Genomic DNA, 19,809 nt, shown 5'->3' with positions numbered 1-19,809 from the left:
CCAAGTAGGTTGGGAGCTCGATGGAAAGAAAGTGGAGCTCAGAGCAGAGAGGAACTTACTTACGGCTCTCAGAAACCATGAGAAGGACAGAGAACTCAGAGGGTAGGGTTTGTGGGTACCATGCCTTTGCTTCTCATTGTCCCCAAAGCTGTCAGAAGTCTCCTTTGGATCCCACTGCTGCCAGCAAATCTTTTTCAGAGTTTTTCAGAGTGGAGCTTTTAAAGAATGTCTAATGTGCAGCCAGGGTTGAGAACTAGTGACTACACCAACCCTCCTCTTACCAGTCTGTTACTCACCTCTTATGATTCTGACACCAATTCCAATGTGTGGATTCTTTCCCCACACCAAGCAATTCTCCAACACCAGCTAGGTATCCTACAGTTCAACTCAATTCTGACACTATCTAGCTGGAAATAGTGTCAGATTCCACGGGTTAAGGGCTCAGTCCCACAAGACTGTCCTTACTTCAGATGCCAATCACAAGTCCAGGTTGTTCCTTGTACTTATGACTGACTGGCTATAAATCAGAGGTTCCCACGATCCATTCCTTGGGTTTGATTAATTTGTTAGACATGCTCACAGGACTCAGGAAACCAGTTTACTTACTAGATTACTAATTTATTGTAAAAGATATAACTCAGGAACAGCCAAGTGGAAGAGACACATAGGGCAAGGTAAGGGGCACAGAGCTTCCATGCCCTCAGTGCATCTCAACATGTTCACCCACCTGGAAATTCTCTGAACCCTGTCCTTTGGGGTTTTTATGGAGGCCTCATTACATTGGCATGATTGGTTAAATCATTGCTGTTGGTGATTGAACTCAATCTCCAGCCCCATTCCTCTCCTCAGAGTTGGGGGGAGGGACTGAAATTTCCAACCCTCAAATCACGTGGTTGGTTCCCCTGGCAACCAGACCCCACTCTTGGTTGCAGTCCAAAAGTCACCTTATTAACATAACAAGAGATACCTTTGTCACTCTCATGACTTAAGAAATTCCAAGGATTTAAGGAGCTCTGTGCCAGAAACAGGACAAAGACCAAATATATATTTCTTATTATAAATCACAATAACAGCTGTGGCTTTCCGTCTTTGCTTTACTTCTCCCTCTTTTGGTTTGGGATGCCCAAGCCAATGTGTCCTATTAAATTCTGTCCGTCTTTTAAGATCTATCTTAGATGCCCACATACCCATGAGCATTCTCTATCTCAACTGCTGACTTTTGTCTCTTAATTTCTGTAGCATTTACTGCCTGTAGCACTTGTAGCATGTCTGTGTTTTGCCCTCCCTGTTAGAATGAGTCTGTGTATTAGCTCTCCCACGTGGTTGTGAGCTAGTGGCCAGGGCCTACACATCTGCCTAAGCATTTAGCAACATGTACTGATTTAACAAATAATTTCTTTTTACTGAAAAGGAATGAAGGAAGCAAATGATTGAAAAAACAAAGCAGAATAAAACCAAGGGATTTGACCTGTCACTGATGGATTATCTTGTACATTTTATTGAGATGATTATTGTTTTACATTCTCGGAAGAAAGTGAAGGTGACAGAGTTCTAAGTCCATTGTATATTATTTACTTTATTTCCAGTGAAAAAAGAGATGAGTGGGGAAGTTTTGCAGCATTCAGGAAAAGGTAGACTTGGGCAAGGCTTTTTCTGTGAATAACTATCTGCGTTACATGTTTTATTTTACTTATTGCTTTTTTTTTTTAAACATTTTAGGTTGGAGTCAATTAAGGAACACAAATATAATAGTGTGAAAACTATCAAAATAGTACACATGAATAAAAGAAATGAGAAATGAGGCATGCTTGGAGCTTCTTTAAGCAATACTCAGGGTCTGACCTGATTCAACCACAACTCATTAGGGCCTGACAACTCGACAAGTGGTCCCTGGATCAGCAGCAGCCACATGCCCTGGGAACTTGTTGGGAATACAGATTTTAGACCCCACCCTAGACCTGCAGGAGCAGAATACAAATTTTGACAAAATCCCAGATGATTCGTGTATACTTTTAAATTTGAGAAGCTCTGCTTATGAGCTTCTGCCTATTCTTGAGTTGAGATGCTTCTCAACTGTAGTTGAACATAACTTGGCATGAAAATCTACTGCATATAAAGTATTTAGATAGACCCTATGGATGAAAGATGAGGAAGATATTGGCCCTGGGTTTAGTAGGGGGTGGGCTATGACAGACAATAAACAGCTGACTAAAAATCGATGCTGCTTGGGTCATAGTTGAGATACAAAGAAAGTGTTTGGGGGTAAAAGGAAGAAGATGAATTCTAGTTCTAGCTGAGGGCACCTGGGAAGGCTTGGGGAAGGATATAGCACGTGGTGTGGGCTTTAGGGAAGAGTGGGAAGAGGCATTGTAGGCAGAGGTACAGCTCAGGGCCAAGCACACAGCTGGAGATTAAGGCACGTGTAGAAAGAGGTGATAAGGCCACCAGCTGGATATGCCATGTGGCAGAAGACAGTGACAGTAAGGGACACTGGAGTCAGATTGGGTGCCACACTGATGGGATGAGGTTTTATTCTCTGTGTAGCAGGAAGCCCTCAAAGGATTTTGAACAGGAGAATTAATGGGAAATGACACTGTCAGGTCTGGTTTAACAGAGAGTCTCAACAAACAATATGTATTAGGATCACACGTAGGCTGCTGAAAAAAGCCCACCACACAATGCTGGTAACCTCTGCCTCACCTATGGAATTTGAATCTCTGTTGCAGTGGATGACTCTACAGTTGATATTGTTTGCCTGAGGTCCAGAACCCCAGTTCTAGAAAATGACTCTGGGAGAAATGCAAAAGATGGGTTGGAGAGGAAGGTGCTGGAAAGAGGGAAATGATTTAAGTGCTATGCATCAGATACACACACAATGTCGAGTTTTTTTTCCCCGGTGCTAATGACACTTACAAGGTTAGTACTATGTAGAGGAAGAGTAAGTGGTATAATGCAGTGTTGTGCTTAAAAGGCAGAATAAGCCAATCTCAAAATGATACATACTGCATGATTCCAACCATGTGACATCCTCAAAAAGGCAAAACTGTGGAGACTGTAAAAAAATCAGTGGTTGCAACTGGTTAGAGGGCAGGAAGGATGAAAAGGCAGAGCACAGAGGATTTTTAGGGCAGTGAAACAATCCTGTATGATACTATAATGGTAGATACATCTCATTATACTTGTGTCCAAACCCAGAGAATGTACACCACCAAGAGAGAACCCAAATGTAAACTGTGGACTTTGGGTGATAATGATGTGTCAATGTATGTTCATCCGTTGTAAAAATGTACCACCCTGGTGGGTGATGTTGATAGTGGGAGAAGCTGTGGGTGTGTAGGGGCAGGAGGTATATGAGAAATCTCTGTGCTTTCAGGTGAATTTTGCTGTGAACCTAAAACTGCTCTAAAAAGTAAAGTCTGTTTTAGAAAGAAAAGTCAGATATCCTGGATTGGAATCCAAGCTCTACAAATTACAAACTCTGCAACCTTGGACAAATATTTAACTTTGTGCCTCAATTTTTGCTTATAAGATAGACTAAAAAAAGTTCCTACTTAAAGTGTACATACATATAAAATACTTCAAAAAGCACCTGGTGCATAGAGTTTAGTAAGTATTGGCTATTATAATTATTGTTATTATTATTAATCCCAGAAAGTCAAAATTTAATGTGTTAGTTCTGGAATATTTATGTATATAAAGCTATTGAATTAATTTACCTTAATGAAGCAACAGACACATCTGCAGGATATTTTGCTGAAATAGTAGAGAAGGTTAGAGAAAAAAATACTTAGAACATTCCTGATGTCAGGGCTGGGTTTGTAGGACATTCTGATCAGTCAAGAATAGGGTCAGAATTGAGGTTGTAAGCAGAGATTGCCCAGTGGGAGAGGAGAATTCTTCAGGTAGAGAAGTCAGTGACAGGAGAGGTGTCAAGAGGGAGTAGAGGAAGCCAATATATCAGAAATTAATTCCACTGTGCCAGCAACTTTCCCTAATAACGGCCTTTTGCATATACTTGTCTATTTGTCTCTTTCCAGCAGTCATGGTATTTTGCATGATTTGTGAATTAAAGTTTGGCTTCTAAACTGTTTGTTCATAGGAGTGTCCAAACATGTTGGGGATGCCCTGAAAGCCCATTCTTCCCACTCCTTGAGAAAAATCTGGACAGTTGGAATCCCTCCTTGGGGGGTCATTGAGAATCAAAGAGATCTCATTGGAAAAGATGTAAGTAGAAAATCCTTCACAACAGAAGGAAGAGAACATGTATCCGATTGCCCACTTAGCACTGTATCTGGGTATCTAATAGACATCTTGAATGTAAGATGTGCAAAACCAACTCCTAACTTCCTACTGCCTCCCTTTCCCTGTCTTGGAAAGTCACAATCCTGTCCTTGCTCAAGCCAAAAACCTTGGACTAATCCTGGAGTGATCTTTATTTCACTCCTCAAACCTGATCCATCAGTAAGTTATCTCAACTTCACTTTAAAAATATATCCAGGATCTGACCTCTTCTTATTACCTCCACTGTTACTGAGCGGGTGCAAGCCACCATTTTGTGTCACCTGTATGATTGTGATAGCCTTCCCTACTGTCATCTTTGTCTTTTATTATGGTCTAGTCTCAACTCAGTAGCCAGAATGATTCTTCTAAAATAGAAATCAGATCATGCTACTCCTCTGTGAGAAATCCTTCCATGGCTGCTGTCTTTCTTAGAGTAATAGCCAAGCTTTTGCGATGGCATGCATTTAGTGAAACAAGAGACATTCGTGATTTGGCCCTTTTTTTCCCTCATCTCGTACTACTCTCTGCTTCATTCATTCCTGGGTATCGATTCTTTGATCCTATCTGTTTTTTTAAAGGGAATGGACTTGTCTAAATCTGTTTATGACTCATGTATATTTTTGATAAAAATCTCAGATATTACAAAAAGTGTTAAGAAAGATAACCACTGTTAATATTTTGGTGTTTATCTTTTCTACAGAATCTTTTCTATGTATGTGTACATATGTATAGTAAAAAAAATTATGTATGTAAAAAAAGTTACAATAGAAACCCACTGCTGTGAATCTGCTTTTTCGCTTAACTACTTCACCTAGTTATTTCTCTATGTCAATTAAAATAGACATGCTTACGGTTTATTTTAACTATCATTTTGGAAAATTTCAAACATATTAAAAGAGTCGAGAGATTAGAATAATGAATTCCTATGTACCCACCTCCCAGCTTTAACAGTTATGAACTCATAGCCAATTTTGTTTCATTTATTCCTTTATCCATTCCTCATCTCCTCTTTCCATTATTTTGAAGCAAATTCCAGATATCAAATAATTTCACTGAGAAGTATTTTAGTATGTATTTCTACAATATATGGCAACTTAAAATATATAACCACATTGCCATTATCATAACTAAAAAATTAAAAATTCTTGAATATCATCAAATATCCAATCTATGTTCAAGTTTCTAATTGTCTTATAATTTTTTAGTTGTTTGATTTCATTATCCAAAGGAGTTCCCAATGTTGTGATGGGTTGCTATTGCTCTTGAGTCACTTATTTTTTTCCCTGAGTAACTTTCAATCACTTAATCTATGGATTTTCTCTCCCTCTCTCTTTTTTTTTTTCTTTTTTGGCAATTTATTTGTTGAAGAAACTAGGTCATTTGTCCTGAAGAGTTTCCCACAGTTTGGATTTTGCAGACTTAATCTCTTCTAGTAGGGTTACCCTATTTCTTTATCTCCTGTCCTTCCTGTAAATTGGTAGTTTGATCCTAAGTTCTGATCAGATTCATGTTTTTTTTTGTTCAAGTTTATGCCATAGGAGGAGGGGTGTCCTTCCCTTGTAACACATGATCGTCTCACTTATTATGATGTCATTGCCTAGATTCATTATTTCGATAGTGTTCAAACTGCTGACATTTCATTATAGTGTTCTGTCTTCATTTATTAGTGTGGGAGATTAGATTTGGCCACCCCAAAATGTGTGTCTTTGCCTTGCCTTGATTCTTTTTAAGAACAAAAGAGTCTGAAAGAAACTTTGACCTTCCACTTGACTGCCTAAAAGAATTTAACATAAAAGGCCTGTCGCCAGGAGAGGCCTTCACCATAGATGACTCTGGGTATCAACAGACTGTGAGGGTCCTTGCTAAGCCCATTCTTATCTACCAAACATTTGCTTTTCTATTTCCATGTGGATTGCCTTCCTCCCCTTTGAAGTCCCAAACCACTATCCCAACATCCTCCTTTATCTTTCCCTAAAGATGATATTTAAGGTGGGTGTTTTGGTCATTCTGGCAAGTTGCTTAGTTTTCCTGGGTTTCTCCTGTGTATACATGTTATGAAGCTTTGTTTGATTTTCTCCTGTTATTCTGTCTCATGTCAATTTAATTTGTAGCTCAGCCAGAAGGACGTAGAGGGTAGAGGAATTCTCTTCATCCCCTACGTTAGCTTAAATACTCTATAAGGAGAAAAATTTTTCTCATCAACCACTTGGTTTACCTTGTCATACAATCACATAGGAAAGTGCAGGATGAATGCCTGATTCTTTCCTTTTATTTGCCAGTTTTCAAAACAGTGAGTTGGTTACCTACCATTCTCCAAGGTGAAAAGTGAGTTGTTTTTTTTAATTCATGAATTTAAATATGTGGTCATCCCTTGGTATCCACAGGGGGTTGGGCCATGGATGCCAAATTAATACCAAATCCGCGGATGCTTAAGTCCCTTATATAAGATGGTGTAGTATTTGCATATAACCTACTCGCATCCTCCCGTATACTTTAAATCATCTCTAGATTACTTATAATACTTAAGAAAATGTAAATACTATGCAAATAGTTGTTATACTATATTGTTTAGGGAATAATGACAAGGAAAAAAGTCTGTACATGTTCAGAGGCAACCGTCACAGGCCTTTCCATCTGTGGTTGGTTGAATCCGCGGATGCAGAACCAGTGGATACAGAGGTCCAACTGTATTTGGTATGTTTCCATCCACTAATCCATTACAGTTGGTATTCTTAGTCAGCTCAAATTGTACCATTTTGGTCAGCGGAGCCATTTCAAGTTGTCTCCTGAGTCCTTTTAACACAATTCTAGTCATTTTTTTCATAGCTTCCTTTTGTTTTGATATGAAAAAATGTTCCAGGCTCATTGTCTATATTTTTTTCTCCTAGAGAAATGGCTGGTTGCTTTTAGTGAGAAAGAGTAGTGAGAGACCACATTTGGAGGCCAAGGGTGCATTTTGATTTTTCGCTCCTGATGATATTCTACTGTATTAAAGTACTGCAATTTGTTGAACTATTCCTCTATTATTGTCTGTTTAGGTGGGTTTCCTGCTCTCACTTTTGCAAAAAAATCATATTAATGTTGTGGTAAGATAAATAAATCTTTGAAACTAGCTGGCTTATTTCCCTAGGAGTAATTCTCAGAGTGGAATGCTTGGGCTAGTTGTCAGTTACCTTTAAAAACATGACACATTACCTTCTAGAAATGTGGTAACAGTTTACATTCCTACCATCAAGGTATGAGGGTGCCAATTTCCCTGTACCGTTGCCATATACCATTGTGTTTTCTGGTGTTTTTAAAACTTTGCCCTTCTAATAGGTGTAAAATAATACCTAATTATTTTTACTTACATTTCTCTGATTACTAGTAAGGTTCAACATCTTTACATCTAGGTTTTGTGCATTTTTAAACACAGTTTTTATATTTTAAAGACCTTTTACATTGTAACTCAGTCTATTAACATTTTTGTTTGCTACATATTCTGAATTTTCCCCAGTTTTTATTTTGTATTATTTATGACCATTTTTCCAGTAATAAAAAATATGTATTAAATCTATCAGTTTCTTTCTTTTTGGATTCTGGCTTCAGTGTCATGCTTAGGAATTATAAAGGTAACTTTTAAAGACTAAAGTTTTTAAAGTTTGTAATGCTTTTTAAATCTGTTCTTTCTTTTAATTCTCACAGCAACCCTCTTATGTAGGAATTATTATCATTGTCACTTACGCATGAGGGAAATAAGCCTGAGAAAGGAGTTAGAAATTATCTAGAGTCAAAGTTAGTAAAAGAATCTGGACAAACTTGGGCTCTCTGATTGCAAATGCTCTGCTTTCATCTCTAAACACAAGTAAGAATTGGAGTAATTTAAGGAAGAGTCAATAAATGTTAATCAAAATCTGAATGTTTTATATTGAATGAATCTCCATTTGGTTGGTTGGCTGTTATTCTTCATTTCATTTGGAATAGTAGAAAAAATGTGTCAAAATATTATTCTGGAATAGATCTATTAAAAGGTGTATTTTCTAGGTAATGATGTAGTCTGTGTACTGATGCAGATCCTTGAATAGTCTTTTAATGATCTGAAACAAGGTAAGTACAAAAATTGAAAATGAATATTTAGAACCATTTTTAGCAATGTGACATCCAAGCATATGGTTCATGGGCTTATTGAGCATGATGTTTTCGAGTGTTGTTGAACTTGCATTGTGAGTCTCATATAGCACAAACTGTGTACTAGTCACACATAGTAGGACCATGTATCCATCAATAAAAAATGGGAAATTAAAAAACCCCAAATTGATCCTTGGAAAGCAAGGTATCAGCTTAAGAAGCACTGCTCTAGGTAGTAGCTAGTACTTTTTAACCTCAACAGGAACTCTGTAGTGCTTAGAGACTGGTCTTTGCAGCAGTTGAGTCCTGGAAAGGATCTCGAACTCTGACACCCTCTTGTCCTTGCTGTCTCGCAGGTGGTGTGCCTGTACCAGACTCTGGGCAACCCCCTCAGCAAGCTCACCACACTCAACAGCATGCACTCCCACTTCATCCTGTCCGATGACGGGACCGTGGGCAAGTATGGAAATGAGATGAAGCTCAGGAGGAACCTGGAAAAGTACCTCTCTCTGCAGAAAATACATAGCTGTGAGTACTGACAGGTCCTGGCTGGGGGTCTGCTCTGGAGCAAGACGTTCAGTTGTCATCTGTACAGAGTGGAGAGGTCCAAGCAGGACCCTTCCTTAAGTTAATGCATGTGAACTTACAGCTGGAAGAAGGCAGGATATATGGTGGTACGGAATTGTGAGTGACAGTCAGAAGAGAGGAAGAAATCTTTAGGGGACAGCATGGTCAGGGGAGGTTTCATGGAAGAGTGGAGACTTTAGCAGAGCCTCCAAGAGTCCTTAGGGTTGGATGGATGGATGGTGGAAGAGAGGAGGGGAAGTGTTGATGCAGGAATGGGAATGGCTGAAGAGCAGTAAGCACACTAGCCTGAGAAGAATGTGATATGAGCTTTGATAGACAGGGAAGATGACATTTGAAATGTAGGGAGTGTGGTCCCAGACAGGGAAGGTGTTGAAACGAGACAGAGCTTTTATAGATAGACCTCTGAAGGTACCAGTGTGCGTCCTGCCCACAGTGGTGCTTTGAGATGGCCATTTTGGTAGTATCTGTAGGAGCGAGAGGAGAGGGTCAGGGAGGGCTAGAATCCACCAGTGTCCTTGGGTGGAGAGTTGGGAATCCTTACAAGGAGGTGGAAGGCTGGATGCTGCCTGGAGAAAGGGAGACTTTTTCATCCAAGGCAGCAGAAGGTATGCCCCTGCCTTTTTGGATAAGTTTAATCTTCTGCAAAATTCTCCCACCCTTTGGGGCAGAGGGCCAGGGAGGGGGAAGGCCCTCTGGAGGCACAGGTCCTCTTCAGTCTTTGACTTTTGGCTGAGAAATGCTGACCATCCTTTGAGTTTTTGGTCCGGATCCCCTGAGGCAACAGAATGTAGTGAGCTCCAACAGACCAAAGCGCTGCCATTTACTGCCTGTGACCTTGGGCAATGGAGTTAATATCTGTCAAATTGTTTTCTTAATATAAAAGGGAAGGAACTGTCTACATCTACCTTTTGTTGTGAGATTTAGTTGAGATAAAGTATGTTAGATTGTTGGTGTCGCAATCCAATGTACACATCAGGATAGATGCGGAGAGGGCTGATGGCCACTCTGAGTTTATTATAACCAGCATTTCAATATATACATAGCTTACATCTGTTAAACATACACAGGTGTTCTGGATGAAGTAATTAGCGAATGCCAAGAATTCTTAGTGATTTCTCAAGGAGCCCTCCCTTGGCCTCTGTTTTGATATTATCATGTTATTGCTGTGCTCGTATATTTTATCTCGGAGCATGCAAGGCCTCCTAGGCAACGGCCCCTCCTGCTCCCGATATTGTGTCTCCATCTGTGCCCCCAGGTGACCGATGCCTGTCTTAGGTTGCCTCCCCGTGGAGGTCTTACCCGTCATTGGCTAACCAGCCTTCTCACCTCCAGGTCACAGTTTGTTGGCAAGCTTTTTCCAGTGATTATTAACCCTTCCTGCCTCAGGGGCGGCTACATAGATGTGCCTAGGATAGTGTTGGATATATAGTATATGTTCATTAATTCGTTTGCTAGTTTCCTTTTGTTGCAGGTGAGGGGCTTAAAACAACAGAATTGTATTCTCTCATAGTTCTGGAGGCCAGAAGTCTGAAATTAAGGGGTCAGCAGGGTCGTGCTGTCTCCAGAAGCTGTAGGAGAGAATCTCTTCCTTGCCCCTTCCAGCTTCTGGAGGCTCTAGGGGTTCCTTGCATTGTGGCTGCATCACTCCACTCTCTGCCTCCATCTTCACCTCTTTCTTTGCTTTTTTCCTCCTTTGGTCCAGGAGTCTTCACCTGGTTGGGGTAGGGGGCTCGGGAGGGACTCTGGGAATTGTTGTCAGTCAGTTAGAGGTTAGTGTAAATAAAGGTTGGAGGCTCATTTAGGTCAGAAAAGGGAGACAGATCAGGTACGTGGTTCTCTGTGGGGTGGGGAGATGTTGGGGAAGGAGACCCATAGAGGAGAGGAGAGGAGGACAGGTGAGAGATTGGACCTGAAGAAGAGTCCCTGCAGGGAGCCCTCATTAGGGGTCTGAACTATCAGTTACCTGAACTGTCCTGCTGCCTCTGTTGACCTGCGCTCCCCACAGGAATTGCTCAGGGCTTCTGTGCACCACTATAAAGTGTGCCCTAGGAGAGCACAGTCTTTGTCTTTCTTACTTCCTGCTGACTCTCCATTTGTGGATGAGTGAAAACAACCCTGAGCTTGCATGTAGCAGCAGATGACATTTCTACTCTCAAAGATCTTTTTTTTTTTAAAAAAAACAAACAAATTAGTAGCATCAGTAAGATCTTTTTTGTAGAAAACAATCATAAATATATTTATTTTTTGTGGAATTAGTTGTTGCTTCAAGAGAGATATACCTAAGAAAAGTTGAATTTTCTCCCTCTCCCACAAAATAAAATTCTTGATTTCTTTTTCTGATGATAAAAGTATTATATACTCTTGTTTTCAGATAAAGCAAAGAGAGCAAGTAAGAGAAGAAGGGGATAGTTTTCCATAATCCCACTATTAAAAACAAACCATTGTTAACTTTTTCAGATATCTGCTTTCAGAAACTTTCTACACACAAACAGAGCAACGTTTTTAAAATGAACACTGGAATCATGTAATATCCATGCTTCTGTTGTCGTCTCCTTCCCCTTCCCCCACTAAACGTGGATATGTTTCCATGTCAATAAGCATAATTTACCACATCTTTAGTGGCTACATAATATTTCACTGTACGGAATATAAGAGATTCTCTTATAAAGTTTTTTCCATGCATTTTGATAATTCTCTGTCTGCCTTATTTCACTTAACGTAATACCCTCAAGCTCCATTCATGTTGTTGCAAATGGGATGATTTTGTCATTTTTTTTTTTATTACGGCTGAGTAGTATTGCATTGTATGTATGCACCACATCATCTTTATCCATTCATCAGTAGATGGGCACTTAGGTTGCTTCCACGTCTTCACTGTTGTGAATAGTGCTGCAACGAACATATGGATGCATGAGTCTCTTTGAACTGTTGATTTCAAGTTCTTTGGATAAGAAGCAGTGGAGTAGCTATTTCGTATGGTATTTTTATTTTTAAGTTTTTGAGAAATCGCCATACTGTTTTCCATAGTGGCTGTACCAGTTTGCATTTCCATCAGTGGTGTTTGAGGGTTCCCTTTTCTCCACATCCTTTCCAACATTTGTGGTTTTTTGTCTTGGAAGTTATAGCCATTCTAACAGGTGTAAGGTGATATCTCATTGTAGTTTTGATTTGCGTTTCCCTAATGATTAGTGATGTTGAACATCTTTTCATGTGCCTATTGGCCATCTGTATATCTTCTTCAGAAATATGTCTGTTCGTGTCCTGTGCCCATTTTTTGATCTGGTTGTTTGTTTTTTTGTTGTTGAGTTGTATGAGTTCTTTATATATTTTGGAGATTACCCCTTGTCGGATATATGGTGGGTTGTTCCAGTTAGTGGGTTGTCTTTTCGTTTTGTTCCTGGTTTGCTTTGCTTTGCAGAAGCTCTTTAGCCTGATGTAGTTCCATTTGTTTATTTTTTCTTTTGTTTCCCTTGCCTGAATAGATGTGGTATTTGAAAAGATTCTTCTAAGACCAATATCAAAGAGTGTACTGGCTGTATTTTATTCTAGCAGTTTTATGGTTTCACATCTTACCTTAAAGTTTTTAACTCATTTTGAGTTAAATTTGTAGATGGTGAAAGATAACAGTCTTCTTTCATTGTTTTGCATGTGGTTGTCCAGTTTTCCCACCATTTATTGAAGACTTTCCTTTCTCCATTGTATGTTCTTGGCTCCTTTGTCGAAGATTAACTGTCCATTGCTGTGTGGTTTTATTTCTGGGCTTTCAATTCTGTTCCATTGATCTGTGTGTCTGTTTTTGTACCAGTCCCATGCTGTTTTGATTACTATAGCTTTGTGGTATATTTTGAAGTCTGGGATTGTGAGGCCTCCAGCTTCGTTCTTATTTTTCAAGATTGCTTTAGTTTTTTGGGGTCTTTTCTTGCCCCATATGACTTTCAGGATTCCTTGTTCTATTTCTGTGGAGAATGTCATTGGGATTCTGATTGGGATTGTGTTGAATTTGTACATTGCTTTAGGTAATATGGGCATTTTAACTATGTTTATTCTTCCAATCCATGAGTATGGGATATCTTCCCCTTTCTTTATGTCATGATCGATTTCTTTCAATAATGTCTTATAGTTTTTATTGTATAGGTCTTTCACCTCCTTAGTTAAATTTATTTCTAGGTATTTTATTCTTTTTGCTGCAATTGTAAATGGGATTGTATTCTTGAGTTCTCTCTCTGTTAGTTCATTATTAGAGTATAGAAATGTAACTGATTTTTGTAAGTTGATTTTGTACCCTGCAACTTTGCTGTGGTTGTTGATTATTTCTAATAGTTTTCTGATGGATTCTTTTTTTTCTTCTGCTTTTTCTCCCCAAATCCCCTCACTACATAGTTGTATATTATTAGTTGTGGCCCTTCTAGTTATGGCATGTGGGAGGCTGCCTCAACATGGCCTAATGAGCAGTGCCATGTCTGTGCCCAGGATTTGAAATGGCAAAATCCCGGGTCACCAAAGTGGAGCACTCAAACTTAACCACTCGGCCATGGGGCCAACCCCTGATGGATTCTTTAGGGTTTTCTATGTATAGAATCGTGTTGTCTGCAAACAGTGAGAGTTTCACTTCTTCCTTGCCAATTTCTTTTTCTTGCCTAATTGCTCTGGATGAAACCTCCAGTACTATATTGAATAAGAGTGGCGAGAGAGAGGGGACACCCTTGTCTTGTTCACGTTCTCAGAGGGATGGCTTTCAGTTTTTCCCCATTGAGTATGATTTCGGCTGTGGCTTTGTCATATATGGCCTTTATTATGTTAAAGTACTTTCCTTCTATACCCATTTTATTGAGAGTTTTTATCATAAATGGATGTTGGATATTGTCAAATGCTTTCTCTGTATCTATTGAGATAATCATGTGGTTTTTATTCCTCAGTTTGTTGATGTGGTGTATCACATTCATTGATTTGTGGATATTGAACCATCCCTGCGTTCCTGTTATAAATCCCACTTGATCATGGTGTATGGTCCTTTTAATGTATTGCTGTATTCAGTTTGCCAATATTTTGTTGAGGATTTTTTCATCTATGTTCATCTGTGATGTTGGCCTGTAATTTTCCTTTTTTGTGTTGTCCTTGTCTGGCTTTGGGATCAGGGTGATGTTGGCTTCATAGAATGAGTTAGGATGCGCTCTGTCTTCTTCAAGTTTTTGGAATAGTTTGAGAAGGATAGGTATTAAATCTTCTTTGAATGTTTGGTAAAATTCTCCAGAGAAAACGTCTGGTCCTGGATTTTCATTTTTTGGGAGTTTTTTGGTAACTGTTTCAATCTCTTTACCTATGATTGATCTATTCAGATTCTCTGTTTCTTATTGATTCAGTTTTGGGAGGTTGTATGAGTCTAAGAATTTGTCCATTTCTTCTAGATTGTCCAATTTGTTGGCGTATAGTTTTTCGTAGTATTCTCTTAGAACCCTTTATACTTTGTGGTATCTGTTGTAATTTCTCCTCTTTCATTTCTAACTTTATTTATTTGAACCTTCTCTCTTTTTTTCTTGGTGAGTCTGGCTACGTGTTTGTCAATTTTGTTTATCTTCTCAAAGAACCAGCTCTTAATTTCATTGATACTTTGTACTGTTTTTTTTGATTTCTATTTCATTTATTTCTGCTCTAATTTTTATTATTTCTCTCCTTCTGTTGACTTCAGGCTTTGTTTATTCTTCTTTTTCTAATTCTGTTAGATGTAGTTTAAGTTTGCTTATTTGAGATTTTTTTTTGAAGAAGAAGAAGAAGATTAGCCCTGAGCTAACTGCTGCCAATCCTCCTCTTTTTGCTGAGGAAGACTGGCCCTGAGCTAACATCCATGCCCATCCTCCTCCACTTTATATGTGGGATGCCTACCACAGCATGGCATGCCAAGTGGTGCCATGTCCACACCCAGGATCCGAACCGGCGAATCCCAGGCTGCCGAAGAGGAACATGTGAACTTAACTGCTGCACCACTGGGCCAGCCCTGAGATTTTTCTTGTTTGTTAAGGTGGGACTGTATTGCTGTGAATTTCCCTCTTAGGACCACTTTTGCTGCATCCCATATGTGTTGGTATGGTGTATTTTCACTTTCATTTGCCTCTAGATATTTTTTGATTTCTCCTTTAATTTCTTCATTATTGTTTAGTTGCATGTTATTTAGTCTCCACATATTTGTCACTTTCCCAGCTTTTTTCTTGTAGCTGACTTCTAATTTCATAGCATTATGGTCAGAAAAGATGCTTTCTATGATTTCAATCTTCTTAAATTTATTGAGGCTTGCCTTGTTTCCAAACATAAGTTCTATCTTTGAGAATGTTCCTTGTGTACTTGAGAAGAATGTGTATTCTGCTGATTTTGAATGGAGTGTTCTGTATAAATCTCTTAAGTCCATCTGGTCTAGTTTTTTTGTTTAAGTCCACTATTTCCTTGTTGACTTTCTGTCTGGATGATCTATCCATTGATATAAGTAGGGTGTTGAGGTCCCCTACTATTATTATGGTGCTATTAATTTCTCCTTTAAGGTCTGTTAATAGTTGTTTTATGTATTTTGGTGCTGATTTGTTAGGTACGTATATATTTGTAAGTGTAATGTCTTCTTGGTGCAGTGTCCCTTTGATCATTATATACTGCTCTTCTTTGTCTCTCATTGCCTTTTTTATCTTGAGGTCTATTTTGTCTAATATAAGTATGGCAACACCTACTTCCTTTTGCTTGCTTTTAGCTTGGAGCTTCATCTTCCATCCCTTCACTCTGAGCCTGTTGTCTTTGGAGCTGAGATGTGGTTCCTGGAGGCAGCATATTGCTGGGTATTGTTTTTTAATCCATCCATCCACCCTCTGCCTTTTGATTGGAGAATTCAATCCGTTTACATTTAGAGTGACTATTGATATACGATGACTTAGTGCTGCCATTTTATCACTTGTTTTCTGATTGTTCTGTATTTCCCTTGTTTCTTGTCCTGTGTATTTCCAACTGCTAGTTCACTTTTGTGATTCTATATGATGGTTTTCTCAGTTTTCTCTTTATTTATCATTTGCATCTCTGTTCTGGTTTTTTGTTTACTGGTAACTGTAAGGTTTGTATAAAAGATCTTGTAGATGAGATAGTCCATTTTCTGATAGCCTCTTATCCCCATAGTCTAATCAGTTTCCATCCTTTTCTTCTTCCCCATCTAAGTTATTGTTGTCACAACTTATTCCTTTTTGTGTTGTGAGTTTGTCATTAAAATGAAGTGATTATAGTTATTTTTCATGCTTTCCTTCCTTTTATCTTTAATGTTATAATTAAGCATTTGCTAACCTGTTCTGATAGAGAGCTTCAATTTTCTGATTTTATCTGTCTGTTTATCTCCTTCCTCAAGGCTTTGGAAACCCTTTCTTTCTTTTTCAAGTATGAGGGCGTTCTTGATGATTTCTTATAGAGGGGTCTTGTGGCAAAGAACTCCCTCAGCTTTTGTTTATCTGGGAAAGTTTTTATTTCTCCATCATATCTGAATGATAGTTTTGCTGGATAGAATATTCTTGGCTGAAAGTTTTGTCTTTCAGAATTTTGAATATATCATTCCACTCTCTCCTAGCCTGTAAGGTTTCTGCTGAGAAATCTGCTGAAAGCCTGATAGGGGTTTCTTATTTAGGTTGTCTTCTTCTGCCTTGCTGCCCTTAATATTTTTTCTTTATCATTGACTTTTGCCAGTTTTACAACTATATGCCTTGGAGAAGGTCTTTTTACATTGATGTAATTAAGAGTTATATTAGCTTCATTTACATGTAATTCCAGGCTCCTTACCTAGGTTTGGGAAGTTCTTAGTTATTATTTCTTTGAACAAACTCTCTGCTCCTTTCTCGCTCTCTTCTCCCTCTGAAATACCTTTAACCCTTATGCTGCATTTCCTAATTGAGTCAGATATTTCTCAGAGAATTTCTTCATTTCTTTTTAGTGTTAGTTCTCTTTCTTCCTCCACCTGAAGCATTTCTATATTTCTGTCCTCCAAATTACTAATTCTGTCCTCCATAATATCAGCTCTGTTTTTTAAGGATTCTCGATTTTTTTTTAAATCTAATTCATTATGTTCTACATCTCCAACAATTGGGTTTTTTTTGATAGTTTCAGTCTCTTTCATGTAGAATTCCCTCTGCTCATTGATTTTATTCCTGAGTTCATTGAACTGCTTTTATGAGTTTTCTTGTAACTCATTGAGTCTCTTTATGATAACTCTTGAATTGTCTGTCATTTAGATTGTAAATTTATGTGACTTCAGGATTGATTTCTGGATACTTGTCATTTTCTTTCTGGTCCAGAGTGTTTATATATTTCTTTCTGCTGTTTGATGGGCAGAACTTTTGGTGTTGCATATTGGTAGTATTTGGTCACAGATTCTACCTGCTACCACTAGGGGAGGAGCAGGAGCTGTGTTATCTGAGCCTGCTGTAACCCCTTTCAGTTGTGCCTGTGCTTTGGAAGCTGTGCCAGTAGGGCTTTCTGCATCATACTGCTGCTTCATACATTGGCACAGGTGCTCTGGTAGGGATCTCCTGCCCTGGCTGACTGACCGAACTGATGTGCCAAGTGGGATCGGGGGGAGAAGGTGCCTACTTTCCCACCTGTGCTCCCACTCTGCATTCACTGGCTGCCTGCTTGGGCTCCTCGGCTTGGTGAGGGTGCTCCCGTGATTGCTTAGCCACCTTAGTGTGGAGTGTTCCTGTGGACTGGGAGGCAACTCCAAGAGTGAAAGCATTCCCGTGGAAGGCTGCCTTTTCCCCCCTTCTCCTCTCAGAGTTGCATGCCACTCACTGCATGAGGTCCTGCACCCTAGATCGCTGCCACTGGGGAAGGAGGGGAGATCCACTTACCTCCTGTCACTGCCTCCTGGGGGGTCCAGCGCTCCCTCCCTTCAGACATCTGGCTGCGTGGATATCTCACACATCTTTTGTGTTGTTTGGATGTCCTCTGTTGGTCTGTGAATGTTCTTTTTGTTGTATCTTAGTGGAGGAGAGCCTAGGGGAACAGCTCACTCCACCATGATGCTGATGTCACTCAACATCTTTTTTAAAAAAATGACTCCATGGTCTTTTCCTTTTCCTTGTCTTCCTTACTTTAATAAAATGTTATATTGTCCTGATAAGAAATTCAAACAATGAAAAATGGAATAAATTGAAATGTAAAAGTCTTTGAGGGTTACCTACCCTATCTTGTTCTTAGAAATAACCAACATTAAAAGTTGATTGAACTGGTGAAAGGTTGATCATTTTTGGATATGAGTGATGGATACACTGGGAGCCATTATATCATTGTTTTCTTTTAGAAGTGTTTGAAATTTTTCACAATGAAAGGTTAAAATTTCTTGAAGACTACTTATTTTTTTTAATTGCTGAAAGACTTTAGCTACCTTTATAACTGGAAAAAGCTTGAAGATGCTCTCCCCATATTTATGGTACTTTTATTTAAAGTCCAAACTTCTGGCTTGGTCTTGAACTAAACAAATCTGAGTCAAAGAAGAGAGAGGGGCTAGTGCAATAATGAATCTATGTGGTAACTGAACAACGTGCATCTGGAAAGCAAAATGGCTGATTGGTCAAGAAGGGTTCCTTTGTAACAGTTTGATATTGTTTGTCATCTGAAATAGGCTCAAGACAAGGTGTGCCTGTGGTTGGGCTGGTGGTAGAAGGTGGCCCCAATGTCATCCTTGCGGTGTGGGAGACTGTGAAAGACAAAGATCCTGTGGTGGTGTGTGAAGGCACAGGCAGAGCTGCTGACCTCCTAGCCTTCACCCACAAACACTTAGCAGATGAAGGGTGAGTTGTTGACTCTTCATTTCTGAAATTACAGTTACTATTTATTCTTCCATTTTAGTTCTTTAAGCTCTGCTTTCATATGGGTGGATATCCTAGGAGCACAGAGGTTGAGACTGGAATTCATTTCCCAGTGATTTTTGTATTTATTAATCAACACCAAAATGCCCTCCAATGATTTAAGTTGCTATATCTTCAGGTGAAGAATGGCCTGCCTTAACAGGAATGCTTGAGCCTTGCTTGAGCGTCAGGAAAAAGTATCCAGGCAGAGGGAAGGAGAAGATGCTCCTACATTTGGCCATGATAGCTGAAAGAACTCTGCAGTGAGTGAGGAGACCAGTGTTGACCCCAGTTCACCTTCATATTCATTTGCCATTAGTAAAAAGAGCAGGAACTGGGGAAGTTGATAGCCTGACATTTATGTAGCATATGTTATGCTCATTTGAGGTTTTAATTCTTTCCCCTTTTCAAATAAGATAGTAGTTTTTCTCTAGCCATCCCTATATCTAGTGTGATTCTTCCAGTTTCAAAAGCATGATATTTATACCGTGTAAGTAAATACAAACTAAGATATTGACCCCACTAATTTGCTTAATAAACATTCACTGTTTATGTTATAAGTGCTCTCTGACAACTCTTTCCTTACAACTTCTCTCCCCCTCAGCCCTTGGCCCTCTACTTCCACCCTCTACCCCCTTCTTCTTCCTTTCACACCTCTTTATTTCCTGAAGTCACCCTAGATGAGTGGTTCTTAAACCCTTGGGGTTTCAGACCCTTTTGAGAATATGATTCCCACAATTTCTGTGGATTCACAGTCTCCTGGAAATCTGTTGGCTGCAGAACCCTGCCCCAGAGCTCTTTCTTTCCAGGATCATGGCAGATCATTCCATTCTCATTTTCATATTCAGCTTTCTCCTGGTGCCACTGCTTCCCTTTGCTTCCTGCTCATTTGTTCTCTTGGCAGAACTGTCCATAGAAATCTTCCCAGTCTGACAGAACAGATGAGCATTCTTGTACTGATGCTCTGGCTTGTTCC

General features: G+C 39.3%; 1 protein-coding gene across 6 annotated transcripts in view; it reads left to right on the top strand.

Annotated features, from left to right (window-relative positions):
* The window catches only part of TRPM6 (transient receptor potential cation channel subfamily M member 6), a 164,023-nt gene that overhangs the window by 61,949 nt on the left and 82,265 nt on the right, over positions 1-19,809 (top strand). For all 6 annotated transcript variants that reach the window (XM_070495635.1, XM_044767631.2, XM_070495634.1 and 3 more), the window contains exons 6-8: positions 4,100-4,224; positions 8,745-8,916; positions 18,608-18,776. In XM_070495635.1, coding sequence (XP_070351736.1) covers positions 4,100-4,224; positions 8,745-8,916; positions 18,608-18,776 — 466 coding nt within the window. The remainder of the gene's footprint in view (positions 1-4,099; positions 4,225-8,744; positions 8,917-18,607; positions 18,777-19,809) is intronic.

Source organism: Equus asinus, chromosome 23 (genome assembly GCF_041296235.1).
Source record: "Equus asinus isolate D_3611 breed Donkey chromosome 23, EquAss-T2T_v2, whole genome shotgun sequence".
NCBI classification, from domain to species: Eukaryota; Metazoa; Chordata; class Mammalia; order Perissodactyla; family Equidae; genus Equus; species Equus asinus.
The sequence above is the reverse complement of the archived record's forward strand: the minus strand, read 5'-3'. Positions and strand labels throughout refer to the sequence as shown.